Source organism: Misgurnus anguillicaudatus, chromosome 8 (genome assembly GCF_027580225.2).
Source record: "Misgurnus anguillicaudatus chromosome 8, ASM2758022v2, whole genome shotgun sequence".
Lineage (NCBI taxonomy): Eukaryota > Metazoa > Chordata > Actinopteri > Cypriniformes > Cobitidae > Misgurnus > Misgurnus anguillicaudatus.
This window is the reverse complement of record NC_073344.2, coordinates 21,798,178-21,820,929: the sequence shown is the minus strand read 5'-3', so window position 1 is coordinate 21,820,929 and position 22,752 is coordinate 21,798,178. Positions and strand designations below refer to the sequence as shown.

The 22,752-nt window shown below is 39.7% G+C and overlaps 1 protein-coding gene across 1 annotated transcript; it reads left to right on the top strand.

Moving 5' to 3' along the window:
• Positions 1-18: 18 nt before the first annotated feature.
• On the top strand, positions 19-22,316 carry rbl1 (retinoblastoma-like 1 (p107)). The gene is made up of 22 exons (XM_073870470.1): positions 19-366; positions 982-1,115; positions 6,635-6,835; positions 6,926-6,990; positions 7,227-7,355; positions 11,067-11,212; positions 11,296-11,366; positions 12,955-13,135; positions 14,249-14,415; positions 14,571-14,683; positions 14,780-14,883; positions 15,437-15,574; positions 15,665-15,829; positions 15,974-16,109; positions 16,383-16,604; positions 18,041-18,231; positions 18,340-18,516; positions 19,053-19,124; positions 19,360-19,444; positions 20,635-20,783; positions 20,881-21,045; positions 21,177-22,316. The coding sequence occupies exons 1-22, from the start codon at positions 208-210 to the stop codon at positions 21,345-21,347; spliced, it is 3,141 nt and encodes a 1,046-aa protein (XP_073726571.1). The 5' UTR covers positions 19-207; the 3' UTR covers positions 21,348-22,316.
• The last annotated feature ends 436 nt before the right edge of the window (positions 22,317-22,752 follow it).

Sequence of the window (22,752 nt, the reverse complement as noted above, 5' to 3'; positions counted from 1 at the left end):
GAAGTTTAAATCCTCCATGCTGCCTCGCGGCTGTCTTTGTTGTCGTATTGACGTCACCCCATCTCTCGCCTTCCATTGGCCGAAACTAGGCCGGTTTCGCGCCATTCGCGCGGCATTGTGGGATAGCATCAGGAGGACGGCGGAGCTCCGTGTTTTCCCCAAACACAATTTGATCGGATATTAACGATTTATAAACAGATCGCCGGAATGCGTGGGGACGAGACGGATTCGGAGTCCGTTAGATCGGACGACGGTTCGATCCGCAGGAGTATGGACGCGCTCTGTCACGAGCTTAACATGGACGAAGAGACGGCGACTGAGGCACTTGAAAACTTCAACTCCATCTGGAACACATACACGCTCGAGGTATCGCTTCATTTCCTTTAATTTTCTTTAAAACTGACAAAACACCAGCTTTGACTTGGTTCATATTTCTAATATTTCCAGCAAAACACTTGCTGTTTGATAAAGCTCGAGTTACCGCGATATACCATGGTTGTACATTGTTTTGGACGTGTAGCGTAGTTGTACCCTAGCATAAAACTACGTTGTGTATGAATATTGCATGTATGAATGTGTTTTCTTTATTACTTTTTAACATGACGTCATGTTGTGTCACACAATCATTACTATGATTATCCTTAATTATTATTCAAATAAACAGTTTCAGAGCATCCACGTTAGTGTTGACATTGTATCACTGTTATTTCATTCTGCATTTGCAGAACTATATATACCCCTTAATATGAATATGGTAATTATTCAGTACCATGGTATTATGGAAGAGCTAATAAGTAAAGACGCTGTATGTTAATACCTGATGTAAACAACTATTTGACCTAGTACTGTTGTAGTGTAAGCTTTTACAGATGTAAGTTATAGACCAGATGTGAACAGGGTGATATATGTTAATGTTGATATCGCCCTGTATGCATTTCAGTCGATTTAGTTTGTGTGTTTGTTTATTTTTGTTTGTTTTAGGGTGATGTCGTGCACTGGCTGGCGTGCTCTCTGTATGCAGCCTGCAGAAAAAGCTCCACTCCCACTGTGGGACGGGGTGTGATGGAGGGCAACTGTGTTTCCCTCACAAGGATACTGCGCTCCTCTAAACTCAGGTACGGGGATTATGCACCAAACAAATGTTGACATGCATCAATTTTCATAAATCCGATTGCACATTACGAAAGTGGAGTTTATGTAAGATTGTAAAGTTGCCCACTTCAGGACTCCACCGAAAGACGTGGCAATGCTGCACAGGGTATATCGTCAAATTCGTGATTCATCTCTGGATGAATATACAAAGTCAAAGTTGGGGAAAGTTATTCTTAAAGGTGCCGTAGAATGTAAAACATGTGTATTTACGTAGGCATAACTCAATAATAGTAATTTTGTACATGGTAATGACATACAGACCTGCCAACCTTTACGCATTTTGCGTAACAGATACGCATTTAGACATTAAACTAGCTGCTACGATTTGTCACTTCAAAATACGCGAAAAGCCTTTGGTTGCTTTGAGTTAAACTGTATGTGCATTTGCGCACTAGGCAACTCGTCTATCTGTGTAACCGCATTGGGCAGCAACCTGCTGGGAAAAGACGACGTCGACCAATCATAGCGCTAGTTTTAAACTCTTCAAAACGGAGAGCGGGGAGCCGTCGAAGCGAATAACGAAAATAACGAAATTGTTTTTCATCCCGGTCCATCTTCATACTGTGACTTGTTTTACAAGGGAGGATGGTTCTAAACACCGTTTTTTAAGGTAAATGGGCAAGGTATGGGACTTGTGAATTGGATCCATTGTAATAAGCCTGCCAACCAGGGGCGTCTAGACGCCTTTTACTGTTGTACGTGCCCCAGTCTGTTGTACCCAGTGTCCTATGTTGTGCCTCAAGTTTAAGTTTTTACTTTATTTGCCAGTATGAACCAGTACTGAGCTAAATGAACCGTAATTCACGCTTGTAAACACGTTGCAGTCCCACAAGACAAACTGGCGCGAGCACGCAGAAATCGATGTCCGCGAGCGGAGCGTCTGTGTTTACTTTTTGTAGCACTCTGCCGCCGCTCACTCAGAAGAGCATGTGAGGCACGCGAGAAAACATGACAAAACAAAAGTACGCTTCTGAATTTAAATCAATCTTATTCTTACTCGATTGTTACTGGCTCCGGTCGATGTACATCAGATTTTTTTGTGCAGAGCAGGGAAATAGAAGCAGAAAGTATAGATGATGAGGGAGGTAAAACGAACTATATGCTCAGCCAGTCAAAACCAAGTATAGAGGTTTGCATTATTGCTGAGAAAATCAATGTTTGTGTACTGTTCTGTATTGTCAGATATGACATTACTGTTTAGTTCACTAGATCTACTTAAGGACACTACATAAACAGTTGGCATCACTGCTGAAAAAAAGCAGTATACCAGCAAGACCAGCATATGTTGTGTTTTGTTACTGGTTTGCTGGTGACCAGCATGGACCAGCTTGATTCTCATGATGATTTGGTGCTGGTTTGGCTGGTGGTCATCATCAGCATACCAGCACCACCAAGACCATGTTGTGTTTTGGTGCTGTATGCTGGTGTCCACCAGCTAAACCAGCATGGGAATCATGCTGGTTTATGCTGTTTTTTCAGCAGGTTTAAACACTATGCTGATAAAATACACAAAAGGATCATCCACATATGTTTTTTATTGTAGTAGCAGCTAAGTAATGTTATTGTAAATTTGTGTAAAAGACTCATTATCATCAGTACTGTAGAATGCACATTTGCTAACATGGCATTTATGCATTAAAACATATTAATACTGTTCATGTTAGGTATGTTAAAGAAAAAGTAGTGGTAGGCCTGCTGTGCCCCATTAGAGGTTCATGTCAATGTGCCTGCTGGAATATAAAGCAAGGACATAGCATGCTATTTGTTGATTCTTTGTTATTTATAATGTCCCATGTATTTAAGACATATGCCATAAGCATATTGTTTAATAGGCATATTTTTGGAGGTTGCCTTTTCATTAAATGAGTTCTTCATAGCCTACTTGTATGTTGAAAGACTAGATATGGTGGTGAGTGGGAACAATTTGCTTAGTAATAAGTTGTAGTAATAAGTCATAAGTAAGCATGTGAACTCAATCACTACTGATCAGCAAATGTGCCTGACCTCGCGCCGCGCCGCTGCGGTAAGTTGCTACTCAAAAAAAAATTCCAAGGTTGGCAGGTCTGGACATATCGTGAGCCTCAAAAACAATTGTTTCCTTCTTCTTGTGTAAATCGAATGCATGCAAAAGACCGCTGGAAAACAGACAAATCTCAACATAACACCGACTGTGACGTTACAGTCGAGATTTACTCTCAACATTAAATTAATTACAATGTTGTAACAATGCTAAAAGCAAAGTTGTGACTGCTGATTTAGCGTTATATGCTAGTTAATGCTATATGCTAGCATTTAGGTTGCCAAGTTCTACTATTGACGTTACACCGGTTTCACACTGCAAGCGTGAGCAGCGTGTATGCGTAGCGTGAGGAGAGTGTTTGCCGCGCGTGGCCATTGTGCTTTCACACCGGCTGCGTTTGCAGCGCATACTGTGCAGTTTAAAGGAATAGTCTACTCATTTTCAATATTAAATATATGTTATTACCTTAACTAAGAATTGTTGATACATCCCTCTATAATCTGTGTGCGAGCACGTAAGCGCTGGAGCGCGCTGCGACGCTTCGATAGCATTTAGCTTAGCCCCATTCATTTAATGGTACCATTTAGAGACAAAGCTAGAAGTGACCAAACACATCAAGGTTCCTCCCATTCAAGACGAGCAGCCACACGAGCAAGTTTGGTGGTACAAAACAAAACGCAGCGCCCTTCCAAGCAGATTTAAAAGAGGAACTATATTTTATGGCGTAATAGCACCTTTGGGAGTACTTCGACTCGGCGCAGTAACATCCTCCCTCTCCCATTATGAGAGTGAGAAGGGGAGCGGACTTTTCAGGCGAGTCGAAGTACTTCCAAAAGTGCCATTACGCCATAAAATACAGTTCCTCTTTTAAATCCGCTTAGAAAAGCGTTACGTTTTATTTTGTACCACCAAACTTGCTCGTACAACCACTCGTCCCAAACAGGAAAAACGTTGATGTGTCTGGTCACTTCTAACTTTATCTCTAAATGGTACCATTGACTTAATGGGGCTAAGCTAAATGCTATCGAAGCGTCGCAGCGCGCCCCAGCGCCCACGCGCACGCACACGGATGACAGAGGGATGCATCAAAAATTCTTAATTAAGGTAATAACATATTTTAATATTGAAAATGAGTAGACTATTCCTTTAATAACAGTATAAAAATCTCAAGTTCACATTACTTTATTTTACATGCATTTATGAGCAAAACCTCTTCAAGACTCTTTTTGACGGTCAGTGTAATTTATATAACTGTGATTTGTTTAATCCACTTTTTTGTGCTGTTCTGGTCCGTGTAATGACCGATATAGCCACAATACACAATTATAGACATAAAAGCCTATGGCACATTATTAAATCTGTTTCTCTGAAGTTTTACGATGAAATATAAAAAAATCACTCAGTGATTGGCAGCATGAAGCAGTTGATCGTGTTTCCCTTCAACAGTTTAAGCATAAGATTTAGATTTATAGATGTATCTGTTTCTCTGAACATTACCGTAATTCCTCAAATAAAAGCCGTTATTCAAATAAACGCAGGGCCTCTGATAGTGGCCGGGGTCGTGATCATCGCGAACAAATAAAGGCCGGGGGAAATGAGTGAGAGCTTACTCACGCCCCGTGTGAATGCTTCGTAAATGCCTCGTCCGTTTGGTTATACCGCGCGTGATCTGCCGAGGCTTGCCTTCCGGACCAAAGCGCGAGTATAAACAAAGCACAGTGTGAGCGCAATCGCGACAGAGCCCGTTTGAAAAGGAGAGAAATTCTGTATCTTCATTTGATATAGGCTCAAACATAAGATCTGTTTACACACACACAAAGCTACTGAACTGAACTGCTCTGAGAAACAGCCAATCAGAGCAGAGCCCAACATTATTATTCATGACCCTTTCAAATAAGGTGATAATAATTGACCATTTCATTCTAGGGACAAATCTTAGAGTTGTAAATGGACATGTAAAACAGTTTCTGGATCATTTTTTGCACTTAATAAAGCCATATACTTTCTATTTAGACTTCAGAGAACAATGTAACCTATTGTATCAATGCATTCATTTGCACCTTTAAAGGAATATTCCATTTTCTTAAAAGAAAAATCCAGATAATTTACTCACCACCATGTCATCCAAAATGTTGATGTTTTTCTTTGTTCAGTCCAGAAGAAATTGTGTTTTTTGAGGAAAACATTGCAGAATTTTTCTAGTTTTGATGGACTTTAATGGAGCCCAACATTTGATACTTGGCTCAACACTTAACAGTTTTTTTAAGCGGAGTTTCAGGGGACTATGAACAATCCCAAACGAGGCATAAGGGTCTTATCTAGCGAAACGATTGTCATTTTTGACAGGGAAAATAAAAAAGTATATACTTTTAAACCACAACTTTTTGTCAAGGTCCGGTCCAGGGCGACCTAACGTAAATGCGTAGTGACGTAGGGAGGTCACGTGTTACATATATAAAACGCACATTTGCGGACCATTTTAAACAATAAACTGCCACAAAGACATTAATTAGTATCAGTTGACATACAACAACGTAGGAACAGTCCTCTTTCAAGACGCTTGTAAACACTGGGGCGGAGTTTCGCGTTCGTCCTCTGTGACCTTTTGACGTCATGACGTATTGCGGTGACGTAGTGGGGTCAGCTGGCGCATCACGACCGGATCTACACGACGAGAAGTTGTGCTTTAAAAGTGTATATTTGTTACCCTTATTGTCAAAAATGACAATCGTTTCGCCAGACAAGACCCCCATGCCTCGTTTGGGATTGTTTATAGTCTTTGAAACTCTAAAACTGTTAAGTGTTGAGTCAAGTACCAAATGTTGGGCTCTATCAAAGTCCATCAAAATCAGAAAAATTCTGCAATGTTCCCCTCAAAAAACATAACTTCCTCTCGACCGAACAAAGAATGACATCAACACCCTGGATGACATGGTGGTGAGTAAATTATCTGGATTTTTCTTTTAAGAAAATGGACTAATCCTTTAATGAGTTTTCGGATGTACAGTGGAAATGCTATTTTATTGCTTTGTTATGTTATGAACGAGCAGAATGTACAGCACCTGCCCACATTAATAATGCATGTTGCCAATGCCTACTTATTGCTATTTTTGCGATAAGTATTGTGTGATACGCAAGTAAGCGGTAGATATAAAATGTGAAAATTAGCACAGTTATACTGTAGGGCTGTTCAATATAATCATTTTTATGATGCTAATGTGAACGATTACTAATGTAAACGATTCCTGCATCAATGCATAAAAACAAGTAATCGATTATTAAAATAAAGCAGTACTTGCACTCGTCTCTACCTATTTTCGCTATATTATTTGTTTGCCTGTAAATGTAGCTGTTGTAAACACAACTGTCAACATCTTTTTCATATCCCAGATGTTGAGATTGAAACATACAAAAATGACAGTAATGCAGTTGTCTCACAGCTTTGAATTTTCTTTCTTTTAGTTTGATTCAGTTCTTCAGCAAGATGAAGAAATGGTCGGACATGTCGACTCTCTCTCAGGATTTCCGCAACCGCATCAGCCGGCTGGAAAGGAACTTTGAAGTGTCGACTGTGATTTTTCGTAAATTTGATCCGATATTTTCGGACATGTTTCAGAATCCGCAAGGTGAACCTCCTCGTCTGCCTAGAAGTCGTAAACACAGGTAAAACATCTCCTTTCTCTAAAATGTTTTATAGCATTTTTTTTTTAAAGAATAAGCTTTTCTTAATAAAAAATTACTTCTTCTCTTTAGACGTCTTCCGTGTCACATCAGTGACGTATTCAAGTTCTGTTGGACTCTCTTTGTGTATACGAAAGGTAAGCTAATCTTAGTTTTTGTTTTTGCTGTATCAACCATGGTCAGTATGGCAGACCTGCTAACCTTTACGCATTTTGCGTAACAGATACGCATTTAGACACCAAACTTAAAAAATGTCCAAGGTTGGCAGGTCTGGTTAAGATGAGTTTAATACCATCTAATAAAGTCTAATAATCTCATCACATTTCTGCTTCTGAAACAGCCTGAATGCTACATTGAACAATTGTATTTTCAGGTAATTTTCGTATGATCGGAGATGACCTGGTTAACTCTTATCATCTCCTGCTCTGCTGTCTGGATCTGGTGTTCTGCAATGCTCTCCTGTGCTCCAACAAAAAAGATCTGATCAATCAAAACTTCAGAGGTAAAGTTTCTTCATCCAGCTGTTTGATAATCACAAAGAATTTCAATTGCATCGAGTTTCTCCTCTCAAGTATCTGTTGACTTGGTCTCTGGATGGGTTGGCCGGTAGCCCAGCTCTAAAAATGCAGATTTGCAATCATAATGTTATGAATCAATCTGTTTTTATAGCACTAATGCACTAATGATGCTGTCTACAAATACAGATGGGCGTTATGATAGATGTTTTTGGATGTACAAACCAGATGGTTTGCGCGAAGTAGCAATAAAAAATAGCAAGTCATTTACATCTCTAACAGGTTTGCTGTGATGACAGACACCTTACGTGAGTAAATTATCGAAGATACTTGGACGTCACAAGGAAGGCTGATTAGATTGCATTGATTTGCTGTTTACAAATAGTAAATGATTGTTGACATTGCAAACGGGCGAGTGATTAGATTACAGGAGTTGTTTTGCGAGGTTAGGGTCTGATTATAGCGCTATTTAAAAGTACATGTTAAAGGCGTGTATCTGTCACGCATTACGGCTTATAACCTAAGGTGTCTGTTGAGGTAATGTGGTGGACTGTAAGATTAGTTATATATATATAGTCATTATTCACTTTTTCATTGGACGTGACACTTATTTATACTTTGAGGTGTCAGGTCCCGCTACATCTATCTTGGAAATATTTTAAGTACGTAAAGGGTATATTTTTAAATAATATGCATGATAAATGTTAATCTCACCAATTTTCTCTGGCACTCATTTATTGTGTTATATCGGCGTCATAACTGCCAGTTTGCCACTTTACTTTCTCAATATCAGTATCGACATAATTCACTTTTTGTTATTGGACGTGACATTCTGGCATGCAGCAAAGTCTAACGGGCTCGTTATAGTTTTGCGTAGGTCCTACGGCGTAGGTTCCGCGTCGATTTTCATTTATACTTTTGCGTCGTCGTCCACGTCGACATGCAAACACACGAGCAGACCTCTGCTAGGCAGTAACCACACGTGTAACCACAGTAGCAGCGCAAACGTCAAAGAAGAAGCAGCTTAGCAAGTTAACCCACAAACGAAGAAGAAATAGCAACTTGTTGTGTATAATTTGAGAAGACCAGCCATGATGGAAGTAAATAAACAACAACTTTTGATGCAGTTTGAGTTAAATCACTCCTCAACTTGGCTCATCTTTGTTTTCACCGTCTCAAACGGAAATACTTATGACGCAGTTTTTTTTACTTGATGGGAGGGGTTCTGGTGAACCAATCACAGCGCTTGCAGTCCGCGTAGAACTGACGCGCTGTTAAATTTTTTGCGAGGTGCACGTTAGGCTATGCACAGGCTACGGATAGCCTACGCCGTAGCTATTGCGTAGAACTTACGCACGACTATAAATCGGGTGTAATTCAGACAGTACCATGAGGTGTCTCATCCACAGTCCTGTGTCCACAGTTCCTCAAATTGGCCAATTTGCTACATTAAATTTATAAATAGTGGTATTAGGGCTGCAGCTATCGATTCTGTTTGTAATCGATTAATCTAGCACTGAATTGATCGATTAATCGAGTAATCGGATAAAAATTTGGTGTTTTTAAACAACCAAAACAAATAAGGCATAACAAAAATGACGTGGCTGTAAAATGTTCAAGCATTTGGCTTTTATTTCTAAAAAAACCCAGAGGTATTTGGCTCCAAAAAATAAGCCTATTTATTTCAATTTATATATAATATAGATGCCAGTGCCAACAATTAAGCCAGTGCCAACAATTAAGCACTTTAATTTATTAATATGCACAACAGGTTTCATGTTGTAATCTAGCCCTGACATCAAAGTAAATATCTGGTTTATGTACATTTCTACACCTGCAGCATTTACTATTAGGCTACTAACAAATAATATAATTTCTGGGGTGAGCCTATTTGCTATGGTAACAACCCTTGTGTGTGCGCGCACGTGCACCTGTGTTTGTGTTTGCTGTGCGTGAGGAAAAATGACACCCCCCTCAGACGTTCAGTTGCTTCATTGCATTTTGGTACGGCAGAAATACATACATACATTTCATTTTCAATGGAACGCTGCATTTGGTTTGCATCACTTGTATTGCGGTGCATTTTAGGTTAAGAATCCGTTCGAAAAATCACAACATCACGTCCCGCTGTATACAGTAAATGCATGCAGCTGAAATTATTGTTGCGTGGCTAACATAAAAGTTTAAGCATATGTGATGCATTGCGCGATCGGTCTGACTCGCGTGAGAGAGAATAACTTCATTATGCTAAAATCCAATAAGACAGAGATTATTATTATTGAACAAAATATATCAGATTACAAGTTGCCCATATATGATTGCACTGTGGTGCCGTTTTTTGGTACACACATTTGTAAAGTGCATGCGTGTGTGTGAAGGGGTTCTTTTTTAAGCTATACTCTCCTGCAATTGAACGTGAATACGTTTACTACTTATAAACATCAACGCTATACATCATATCTAGTCAAACCGCATAACGACACGCTACAAATACAGTATGGGATTAAAATCAGCGGAAGCTACGTTACCTTGTTTCATCGACGCTTGGTGAAACCGCAGTGGATGTTTTCGGTTTAGAAGCTGAATGTAATGATCCCAAACTTTAGACATTCTCTTTCTGCCGTTTATGGACATATTCAACTAAATTCAAAATGTACCACGCGCTATGATGTGCTTTCTGAACATTGAACAACGGTCCGTGTGAATCAGATCTCGGGGCGTGTAGTGCGCGTCATAGGAATTTAACGAGGCTTCGAGGCAGAATATTTGCCTCGAGGAATTTTTTGAATCGAGTAACTCGATGAATCGTTTCAGCCCTAATCGGTATTGGCATTAGGGCTGTCACGGTTATGAAATTTGGCTGAAGGTAAATTGACTAATAAATTGTGATGATTAATTGACTCTTTTATTGCTTTGACATTTAATTCTCATTTTTTTTGTTCATGAAATCATTTTCACACATTGTTGTGATTATTTAAATGAAATATTTTGCAAGGTTTATGAGGCAGTAAATATTAATACATTAACACATATTTAAAAGTAATTATTTAATGAATATGTCTTTCAAAAACTAAAAATAAACACAATAAATTATCTAAAATAATAACTGAGAATAAAAATGCCATCAAAATAAACTGACTATACAAGAACAGGCCTTAGATAGTAGCCAACTAAGGTCATATTTAGTACTGGACCACATGTCTGCAGTGGTTGCAAAAAATCAATTCCTTAAGAATAGCATTATTCGCTTCCCTAAATTTGGAATTGCTGTTTTGGGCCAATGTGTGTTTGACCTGGCAAATCATATTGCTTATCAAAGTTTTGCAGCATTTCTTTAAATGCCATTTTCCCCCCCACTGTACTGAATGACTTAAACGTGTGACACTGTCAGTTAAGGAGCGATATCTGATACGGTCTCGTTAATACAGGCGCTGCAGCTCCCCCTTGTGTTTTTAGAGAGATGTGCAATCATTGCGGTGATCTGAAATCATCAAGATTATTTAATCATTGTGACAGCCCTAATTGGCATTGTCCGTAAGGAATCACATATTGGTTAGCCACTATTTAATAAAACCAGTTTGTCACAAATACATTTAATTTGTTAAAAAATCAGACTGTATATTTCAGTTGGTTGCTTTGTGTAATTCAAATAAAAACTTTTTTTAAATGTTATGGTTTGTGCGTGTTACTGTTCGCAGGACTGCCAAAGGACTCAGAGAATCTGAAGGAGATGCCGTGTGTCATTGACAGGTTGTGTGAACTACATGATGGGCTAGTGGTGGAGGCCAAAGGCATAAAGGAGCACTATTTTAAACCCTACATAAAGAGCCTATTCGAGAAAAAAGTAAGACACATACACTTTTAATGTCTTTAGTGTATACAGCTACTATACACTAAACACTTTCAAAAACACTTTGTCTTTCTCAGATACTAAAAGGTAATTCGGATACTCTGTCTGAGTTACTGGACACCCCGAACTTCCAAGACAACAATAAAGCATTTCTTCTGTAAAATTCATACTTTGTTGGTTTACATGCTGTGGTTTCTCTTTGCAATTAGTGTTTCAAAGGTGTCATGACATGTGTTTTTATTTTATTATGCTCCATTAATTTCCAGTAATTTATGACCATTTCCACTCTGTTTTTCTTCCTCTGATTGGAAAAAGTCTGATTTGTGTGCTTCCCTTTTAAGAGCGGTTGGCTCGGCTCGGTGTCCCGTCCACTTCTGTGATTGACAGGCTACATTTCACTACATTTTGCTGTTTCACAACAGAAACAGCTTTTCAAACTGTCTTTTTAACTATTTCCCCGCCATTGATGCGTTATCTTGTCAATTAAGAGAAAACATTTCCCTGCCAATGACGCTTCCCTGAAGAGTTTTTACGGTAATCTGTAATTCTCCTCATAAAAGTCTGAAACAAAAATGAATTTAATTTTAAACTCCGTTCTGAATCTGATCTCTAACAAAATTCCTATACAAAAATGCAATTATTTCAGCTTTTTGCTCAAAATTTTTTATTTTTAAAGAAACCTACCCATATTTAAGAGGTTAAAAAAACAAATGAAGATAGGATGAAAAGTGTTTTCCTGTTTTGTTTGTTTATTGTTTGTTTGAAAGCAGAGGATCTGTTCTTTCATTTGATATATTTGTATGTTTTTATATTTATAGAAGAAAAGTTTTCTGGAAAGCACTTTGTGAAACTTTTGTGAAAGTCACAAAAAATGCTGGCAGACAGTTTTTTTTCCGGAGATCTATTTCATAAACGAATTCGTTATTGAAAATGAGGGCATTTTAAGCGCGAGTGATTTCAATGTTAAGTCAATGTAAAGATGCTTTGACACGTGTCTGGAGGTCTTGCGGAGCGAATGAGGTGTTAAGCGTGGTAGACGCGATTCCGCCTCATTCGCACGTGTAGTTTGCGCGTTGCCACAGGAACCACGGCAGTTGAAAATTTTGAACTTTGGCGGAAAAATTTGCCGTGTTCACCAATCAGGACCTTGCTCTAGTAGTGACGTGATTATCGACTAGTTCAAATGATGTAAACAACACTGGTCCAGAAACACTTCCTGTTACAGTTTGTGACAGTTATTTTTTATTTTACATATATTATTATCTTTAAGATGTTTGTTTAACTTCAATTAATTCAGGTTTATATGTTCTGTTGGTTTGTTTTATCCCAACGTTTATCTAGTGTTAAAAATGGAAACAGGAAGTGCTTCTGGACCAGTGTTGTTTACATCTTTTGAACTGGTCTATAGGAAGCGGGCGGAGTCGCAGAAGCCTATGGAAGGCCCTCCCATGATGCAAATTTCCACATGAATGTCTTGATGACTAGAATTTCACGCACGAATGAAGCGAGTAAACTCAAAATGTTAAAGCGGCAAACTAGACGTGGTAGATGTGAATTTAATGCCTTAATGCGGCTGATGTGAACCCACGGTAAGACCTGTTATATGTCAAAAATTCAAGGTAATTTTGATTCCAAATGTCATGACCATTTTAAAACTGGTTTACATTCAGTTTAGTTTCAGTTGCTTTTTGACTTAAACAGAGTTGTTAATATCATTTTTTTGTTTTTAGTAAAGCCATAAACCGTGAATATGAGGAATATGTCTTGACCGTGGGTGATTTCGACGAGCGAGTGTTTTTGGGAGCCGACGCAGACGAGGAGATCGGCACACCACGCAAATCCACTGCCGAACCTCCATCAGTTCAACTGTCTGCCCGCATGCAGGTGGAGAACAACCTACAGCAACACTTTGAGAAGGTATGAAACGTCCTCACGAAACGTTCTCTCTTAAAGGAATAGTCTATTCATTTTCAATATTAAAATATGTTATTACCTTAACTAAGAATTGTTGATACATCCCTCTATCATCTGTGTGCGTGCACGTAAGCGCTGGAGCGCGCTGCGACGCTTCGATAGCATTTAGCTTAGCCCCATTCATTCAATTGTACCATTTAGAGATAAAGTTAGAAGTGACCAAACACATCAACGTTTTTTCTATTTAAGACGAGTAGTTATACGAGCAAGTTTGGTGGTACAAAATAAAACATAGCGCTTTTCTAAGCGGATTTAAAAGAGGAACTATATTTTATGGCGTAATAACACTTATGGGAGTACTTTGACTCGGCGCAGTAACACCCTCCCTCTCCCATTATGAGAGTGAGAAGGGGAGCGGACTTTTCAGGCGAGTCGAAGTACTCCCAAAAGTGCTATTACGCCATACAATATAGTTCCTCTTTTAAATCCGCTTAGAAAAGCGCTACGTTTTATTTTGTACCACCAAACTTGCTCGTATAACTACTCGTCTTAAATAGGAAAAACATTGATGTGTTTGGTCACTTCTAACTTTATCTCTAAATGGTACCATTGAATGAATGGGGCTAAGCTAAGTGCTATCGAAGCGTCGCAGCGCGCTCCAGCGCTTACGTGCACGCACACAGATGATAGAGGGATGTATCAACAATTCTTAGTTAAGGTAATAACATATTTTAATATTGAAAATTAGTAGACTATTCCTTTAACTTTATTACGATTACCCTAAAATGAGATGTCTTTATCTACATACACCGTGGGTCCCCTTACATGGAAGGAAGTCAGCACCTTATGCCACCATGTTTTTACAGTAGCCCCAAACGGACAGACTGTACTATAAAGCGCACTTTGTCACTACTTTGTCTCGGACGACAACATGTTTGTCGTGTGGCGGGTACCGTAGCTTTACTGCATTTCTAAAAGGGGGGTAAGCTTTGGATGGAGCTGTTGGTTGCAATTCACAATCTTACCACTAGATGCCGCTAAAACTTACACAATGATCCTTTAAATGCATTATACTAAATACTTTGCTTTTTTATTTCTCTTTCGTTTTTTGGGTAGACTCGATCCCTTGCTCCCTCTACTCCTCTAACAGGTCGACGGTATTTGAAAGAGAAGGAGGTGTTGGTCACTCCTGTTTCTTCAGCTACTCAAAGTGTGAGCAGATTGCAGAGCATGGTGTCCGGCCTCCGCAACACACCCAGCGACGCTCTTCTCCAGATCTTCAAGTAAACATCTGCCAAATCCATGCACTGATCATAATTAGACATCATATAACTTAAAAAAGTGATATCGCCATTCAATGTGACACGAAGGCCCTCAAAAAATGTAGTGATGATTAAAGGCTATAGAGTTTATATTTCGCCTTCTCTGTGTTTTACAGGTCCTGCTCTCGAGATCCCACCGAAGCCATTCTGAATCGAGTAAAGACCATGGGAGAGAGGTTCAAAGAGGCTTACACCAAACCTGCAGATGATTTGCCCGGAGCACATATGGGTCAGGCGTAATGTCCATTTGTAGATGTTTAAGTGCTATGCAAACCTCTGTATTTATTAATGAGCTGTGTTAGTAAGCGCTAGTTATTGTGTGTAGATTTTGCAGAGAATCGCCTGAAGCTGGCTGAGATCTTGTACTTTAAGATTCTGGAGAACATCATGACTCAGGAGATGAAGAGGCTGCAGGGAAAAGACATGGCGGTAAGTGGCAGGACATTACATTTTTTTGTGATCCTGGACCACAAAACCATTAAGTCATTAAGTAGCAGTTATGCGCGGGTTGATAGAAAATGAGCGTCACTCGCGGTTACGAGTCATCCAAAAATATTTGTAATGATATTTGGGTGGCGGTCAGTCAGGTCGTTTGAAATAAAGATGCCAATTAACTATTTTAAACAATTACTACTTTGAAAAAAAGCCGCGAGCCAGGAAGAAGGTCGGGTACAATATTTAGTTTATTTTTTTGCGGTCCGAGTTGCGGGCGGGTTAGTTGAAAACGTTGGTCGGGTGCGGGTTGGTCAGGTATATTCGTTCCATGGGTCAAAAATTCTCATGTTTTCATGTTTGTACATTTTCTACCATAAATATTTTAAAACTTTATTTTTATGCGTGGATGCAGTTGTTAAGGACATAATTTGGACGATTTTCTCAGTATCTCGGCCAAATATTGTCCCATTCTAACAAACCATACATCAATGGAAACCTTATTTATTCAGCTGATGTATTATTCTCTCTCTCTCCTGTTCTCCATCAGGTCCTGTTAGAGCAGGAGGTGCTTCATTGCTCTCTGCTGGCGTGCTGTCTGGAGTTGGTGCTGTTTGCATACAGCTCGCAGAGGACCTTTCCTTGGATACTAGAAATATTCAAGATCTCTCCTTTCTACTTTTACAAGGTATGCACTGATGTAATTTGCTTTCGCTGTGAATTATTTAAGCTATGCTATTTAGTTACGCATCGGATCACCCATGTGGTGTTTGTATAGGTGATCGAAGTGTTCATTCGCTCTGAGGAGGGTTTGTCCAGAGACATGGTGAAGCATTTGAACAGTATAGAGGAGCAGGTGCTGGAGAGCAAAGCCTGGGTCAGAGACTCGGCCCTGTGGAGCGCACTGGACGACGCCAACCATAAAGTCCCTACTGTAGAGGAGGTATGTACACACTGAATAGAAGAGACATTCAGGTGATAAGCGTCATGTGTGGAACGAGGAAATGATTGTCTTTTGTATTAGACATAATGGAACACAGTTGACATTACTGTAAATGACCATAAGAGTTATTTGTGTGTATCACAGGTGAATTTTCCAAGTAGTTTTGACACGGGCAACAATAGCGGGGGTCCTACTCACCTCCCATTGGTGGCACTATCTCCCATCATCCACCCTCGCATCAGAGAGGTCCGTACTGGCCTGGGCTCTAGTGCACGCAAAGGTACCACACACATATCTTTGAGGCATGTGGTGTTAAGGGGGTTACATGTGGTGTTTATAATTTGGTCCTGATGTACCATTTATTCATATGCCAAAGTTTGACTTGGCGCATACGACCCCCTTTAGTGGGAAGGAAATTCTCAGTCTTAAGGGCACATTATTGGACAAAAATTTGTATATTGCTCTTCAGTTTCATTTGCATTGAATCTCTTGTGACTTTATTGATTTATTTCTTGAACGCACTTGAATAATAATTCTCATATTTCTCTCTCAGATTTCCCCCAGTCTCCAGTTTCTCTCCACGATCGCTTTAGCTCCCCAGCGGCTGGCAGTGCAAAGAGACGTTTGTTTGGTGACGACCCTTCACCTCATTCTCCTGTCAAAAGGTTCTCAGTCACCCCCATTAAATTCATCCCCAGCACAAGTGAGAACAATCAGAACATGGTCTTCTCCATGTCGACCACAAATGGCCAGCAGCTGACCTTTCCTCTTCCAGGTACCAATTTGTTTTTCCTTTGGTCATCATGGAAATTTTAGTTGTTGAAACTCAATGAAAAGACACAAACGTGTTGGAAATCTCTAACAAAAGCATCCAGATTAAACATATTTGAATTGTTGTTATTTATTTATTTATCAGGGTGCAAAGTTAGCATTTGCCAAATTAAAGTACAAAACGTTGCTGTTGTTTAAATGTCTACCTAAAAGGTCTACCTAAAAGGAATACTAAATGAAGTATTAGTGTCTTGTTTTCAACTTTCAATCAAGAAATATGTTGCATCCTCCATGGGGGTTTTGCATCCTCCATGGGGGTCTTGCATCCTCCAGTGGGGTCTTGCATCCTCCAGTGGGGTCTTGCATCCTCCAGTGGGGTCTTGCATCCTCCAGTGGGGTCTTGCATCCTCCATGGGGGTTTTGCACCCTCCATCGGGGTTTTGCACCCTCCATCGGGGTTTTGCACCCTCCATATTGGGGCGTTGCATCCTCCATATTGGGGCGTTGCATCCTCCATATTGGGGCGTTGCATCCTCCATATTGGGGCGTTGCATCCTCCATATTGGGGCGTTGCATCCTCCATATTGGGGCGTTGCACCCTCCATATTGGGGCGTTGCACCCTCCATATTGGGGCGTTGCACCCTCCATATTGGGGCGTTGCACCCTCCATATTGGGGCGTTGCACCCTCCATATTGGGGCGTTGCACCCTCCATATTGGGGCGTTGCACCCTCCTTTGGGCTGTGCAATTCAGTATTTTTGATTTTCAATTTAAATTATTGATTCAAACAATTACAAAAACAAAGGCACATCGAAGGCACCACTGCTTTGACATGTGTAACATGTTGCAACACACACTTAATAAAAAGGTTAAATAAATGCATGTTTTCAACGTCACTGAGTAATCGTGTTAAATAATCACGACAATATTTTTTTTTACCAAAATAATCGTGATTATGATTTTGTCTATAATTGAGCAACCCTATCCTGCATTGGGGTCTTGCACGCTCCTTGGGGTCTTGCAACACTCCATTGCATTAGGGATGTGTGATAATTCGCATGTGATTGTCATTGCGCATCTCGTCGGTAAAGCCGGTTCTGTGATTGGAAGTAATTCGCCATCAGCTGCTTTCGGATTGAGCGGCATTTACTACACAAAGCCGTAATACACAGACAATCGGGGCAATTTCGCATTAATTATCGTGGACGTATCACTTGCGATTATGTATTCGATATGGCCCAGCTTGTCAGTGAACTACAGCTTTGTGTAGTAAATGCTGCTCCATCTGAATAGCAGGTGATGGCGATTTACTACTAATCAAGGAACCGGCTTTACTGACAAAATGCGCATGCATTTTGTCATGCGTCCCTACATTGCATCATACTGTAAATGCCGTTTTCCTGCATTTATGTGTTGTGTCGGTGCTTCTCTGTGTTCAGTGGTCAAGGGTGAAGCAGGCGGCATTACAGTCATTCAGCTGCAGTCCAGTGAGTTGAACCCTCTCACTGCTCAAGTCTTACTGACCGCCTCCCCCAGCCGACCAGTGGCCCCTCCCACCGGACCTGACCCGCAGCCGCCGCCCGCCACCAAACCCCGCCGCACCGGGTCCCTCGCCCTCTTCTTCAGGAAGGTGAGGAAAACATATTTAAACATTTTAATTAGACTTTCATTCACTTTTATTGAGAGATGCAAGGATATGAAAATGTTTGCTCTAATTTTCCATTGCTTATATTTTCAGGTGTATCATTTAGCCAGTGTACGATTGCGTGATCTCTGTCTGAAGCTGGACATCTCTTCGGACCTGCGGGGAAAGATCTGGACGTGTTTTGAACATTCTCTCCTGAACTGCACTGACCTTATGAAGGACAGACATCTAGACCAGCTTCTGCTGTGTGCTGTCTACATTATATCAAAGGTACAACAGTAAAACATCTGATTATAGATCAACACCTCTCGTTCAATATTAGTGTTGCATAATGGAATTAATAGTGTAACAGTGCTGTCTAATGCGTTTTAAAGTTGTTTCTGTTTTTTGATGCTTTATATTGTTCCCATTATGCATGATACAATAACAGCATTTTGTGTCTTAATAAACTCATTCAAGAGTAATGCTGCTTGCACACCCGAAGCGAATTTAACTATTTGCATGAGTAGATTACATGCAAAGACGCAAATTCGACAATGCAAAATTGGGTGCCGCAAACACGCGTCTTTTGCGCAAGTTAAAAATATTTAACTCAAGTGGAAAATTAGCATGATCCGAAGTTAAATCCCACGAGTTATCTAAAGCAAGGACCAGGATGCTTTGCGTTTGGTGTGTGCGTAGCATAATTCTGTTTTATATACTTAAAATAAGTGTTCGTCCAATAAGATGAGTACATGTGCTCAGATGCAAGCACACAGTGTGGTTTTATTTCAATTTGTATGTTTTGACGTTCTCTTATTCTGCAGATCGCAAAAGAACAGCACACGTTTCAAGACATCATGAAATGCTATCGAACGCAACCTCAGGCCAACAGTCATGTGAGTATCAGTAGCATCCTTCATCCTCCATATGCCCATGATAATGTGGGAGCAGAGAAAATATTACTTATCTGTAGACTTGAATTTGGAAGTAAATATTTTTTGATGAAGATACAAAATTGCTGGAGTGTCCTGCTTTCTATGTCTGATGTCTTGGGTTTGGTTTGAGTTTACAGTGCATCAGCATCAACTGCATCTTGTGGTGTGTATAACAAATATGATTTTGTGTTTGTAGGTGTACCGCAGTGTTTTACTAAAAAGACGTCCCAGAGAGCAACAAACAGACGAGAACATGGAAGTAGATCCACCATCAGATCGATGTAAGGACATGGATGCGACTCCTAGAATATTTAAGGGTGTTTTTCTTATACCTGAGCTGTTTCGGAACCTGGTGCGTTTTGGTTCGATTTGTTTAGGCCACGGCAATCGCGCTCAGATCCTCACCAAAACTACCACTTCGAGACCACCTGAAGGAGGTGGTCTCGGCTCGATTGCAAACAAACTCTGGAGCAGTTCGGTATAAGTGGAAAAGCAATCCGACCCAAAAGACCAAACAACAGGCTATCTTATTGCTTTATTAACCATGAACATACCTGATAGCTTTTTGGTGACAAAATCTGGTCAACACGTCAATGCCATTCAAATTCAAAGTGCACCTGTTATATAATGCTCTACAGGTCTGAAAACACCCTTAGAATTATATTTTATACATGCATATTTGTTATAGATGTTGTAACTTTTTATTTGGTGTTCAGGGTTCCCACGGGTCCTTGAAATCCTTGAAAGTTTGTGAATCTGGGGGAAAAATTCAAGGCCCTGGGAAGTTTTTAAAAATATACATGCATAGATACAGGTCATTGAATTCAAGTGCTTGAATCTATTTTATGCAAGACGTTTTCTGGGAAAACATCCATATTATTCCCTGTGTAGTGAAGGATATAATCATAAAAACATTCTAGACTTTTTAAGCACACGTGCTTAACTTTTCGCTTTAAATGTTTATATCTTCTGAATGTGAATGTTGATTCATACCAAAATGCTTTTTTGCATAGTTGTGTTTGACACATGAAAACGTCTCGTGTTACGTATGTAACTGTTGTTCCCTGAGAAGGGAATGAGACGCTGCGCCTCCCTTGCCATACTTCTTGCCACCCTGTAACGCCGTCTTTGGCAATATTTCAGATAGCGATATACTTCCTGGCTCCCATGTCACCCTGTCTTTGTCGTTAAACCTCACCATTGGTTGAATTTGATATACACATTCAGACGCACTTGGAGGCATCCCCAAAGTGTCACCACAGTGACGCAGCGTGAGTTCCCTTGAAAGGGAACTGTAACAATGTATCTTTAAAGGTAACACAATGTAACTTGCTCTCACTTGAAATGTGTCCCCACATTTAGTCCTTGAATTTGAGGATATTGGACCTGGAAAGTCCTTGAATTTTAAGTTAACTAAGGTGTGGGAACACTGGTTGTTACACATTTCTTATGCATTTATTTTTTTCCTCAGCCAATGAGAGGACAGAACAGTTTGGCAGTGGAGAGGCAGACAGCGAATTGGACGAAAGAGGAGACCTCATCCAATTCTACAACTCCGTTTACGTGTTAAAGATGAAATCGTTCGCTCTTAGATACGCACAATCGACGCTCGACAGCAAGGTGTTTGGCTTTACTACGAGTAATGCTTTTTAATCTTTAAAGATTTTGTGGTTTGTAAAATCGTCCATCTCTTCTCCCTCGCCATGTCTCTGTTTAGATGGAGGCTCCTCCGCTATCTCCGTTCCCTTCAGTTCGCGCCCAGCCTCTTTCTCCTCGCCGCGTGTCTCAGAGACACTCCATCTTTGTGTCACCTCATAAGAACGGCTCCAGTCTCACACCCAGCGCTGCCTACACATACAAGTTCGCAGGAAGCCCCTCCAAGGTTCGTCACCCCTTATGACATCATCAGCATCTACTAGGGCTGCAGAAACAAATTGTTAATGACATTGATTGCATCTATGTTAAATGAATTTACTTGATTGGTCCACATCTTACTTCCTGTTTTGCTTTTAGGAGCTGAATGACATCAATCAGATGATCCGTCAGGGTGGCGTCAGTAAGAAGCGTGCCTTCACCATGGAGGGTGATGAGACCGAGTCTCCATCCAAATGTCTCCGCCAAGAGAACGATGACGTTCTGCTCAAACGTCTCCAGGATGTTGTGAGCGAGAGGGCGAGTCTCTGACTCGATCGTCAGTACGGTCTCATCACAGAGCAGTTACAGTGCCAGAAACTTTAACTTTATGTGCTCTCACAGTCTCAGAGCAGCGGCGTCCCACACACATTGATGTATAAAGACCCATACATGCAGTTCATCTATCATGATTAACTCTTTACTTTCTGAAGATCAAGTATACATTTTTTGATGATTTAAAGTGGATCAGGTTTTGCTATCATGTTATATCATGATATGTGTATTTGTAATTGTTTAATACAGAGACGTTCTGTAGGCGTAAGCTTTCTCTGTCAAAGGAACTATGTCATTTTTTGCAGAAGAGAGGAAATATTATAACCCGTTTATAAGTCCCGGTATGATGCAATATAAAATTTAAGAGTAAATTCATATTTTGGACTGATTGTAAAATAAAAGGTTTTATTACAAAAAAAAGATTAGGTGTATAACCTTTTGAGTTATATTCTGGCATTATGCACTGTGCTAACCTTTTGAATTATTTGTGTAGGTTTTTTTAAACAACCTGCCAAAGGTTTTATGTTTTAGAGCTGTATTATAAATACACCGTGTGCAGCTTTATATCGGATGTGTAGTATCTACACCTCTCATTTAATTTATGCATCGTTTTCCTCTTCAGATTTGTTTTCGTGAATCAGATTGCCCTTCTGTTTAAAATGCTTACCTCTAAACTTTTACATTGTCGAGATTGTAAACATTGGGAATTATTTTGGAGACTTTGATAAGCTTTGTTTAACTGTGATATTTTTAGTTCTCTTCCAGTGAAGTTCAAATATCAAATTCATTGGTCATGCATTTTTACCAGCTGTCTATATTGTGTATTCGTTTATATTTGGTGCTTTGTATATTTTTAGCTCTGGAGTATTTTGTGAAATATTGAAATGTCTTATATTTGTTCATACAAACTTTACATATTTTACAATTGTGGTTTATTAAATAAACATTTGAATTATGTTTTCCCCATTACTTTGTGATTTAGGTTTTTGTAATTGTTTGTTTGGTTTGTTTGTTTCACCCAGTGAGTGTTAGGTGAGTTACTCAAAAAAGTTATTATTACTAGTTACTAATTACATCTTCAATCATGTAATAAGATTACTATACAAATGACTCTCTCCAAAAAGTATTTAATTACTTATTACTTTCTAAATCGTATTTCGTAAATTATACAAATATAGGCTTGAAACGGCTCAAATAAATCATATACAAGTACATCAATTATTCTGGACACACTTTTTAAGGTCCAATTTCCACTATTAACTAACTATTAACATTTGCCTCAATATACTCTTGAATTTGATTATTGCTTATTTATACTTAAAGTAGTTAAGTATTGGTAGGAATAGGGTAGGTTTAAGGATATAGAATAAGGCATTAATATGTGCTTTTTAGGTGGTATTAA

Coding starts and splice junctions, on each gene's coding strand:
- rbl1 (XM_073870470.1), top strand. CDS start 208: ATGCGTGGGGACGAGACGGATTCGGAGTCCGTTAGATCGGACGACGGT. Junction 13,136..14,248: donor TACAGCAACACTTTGAGAAG/GTATGAAACGTC, acceptor TTTTTTGGGTAG/ACTCGATCCCTTGCTCCCTC. Junction 16,110..16,382: donor GGGCTCTAGTGCACGCAAAG/GTACCACACACA, acceptor TTTCTCTCTCAG/ATTTCCCCCAGTCTCCAGTT.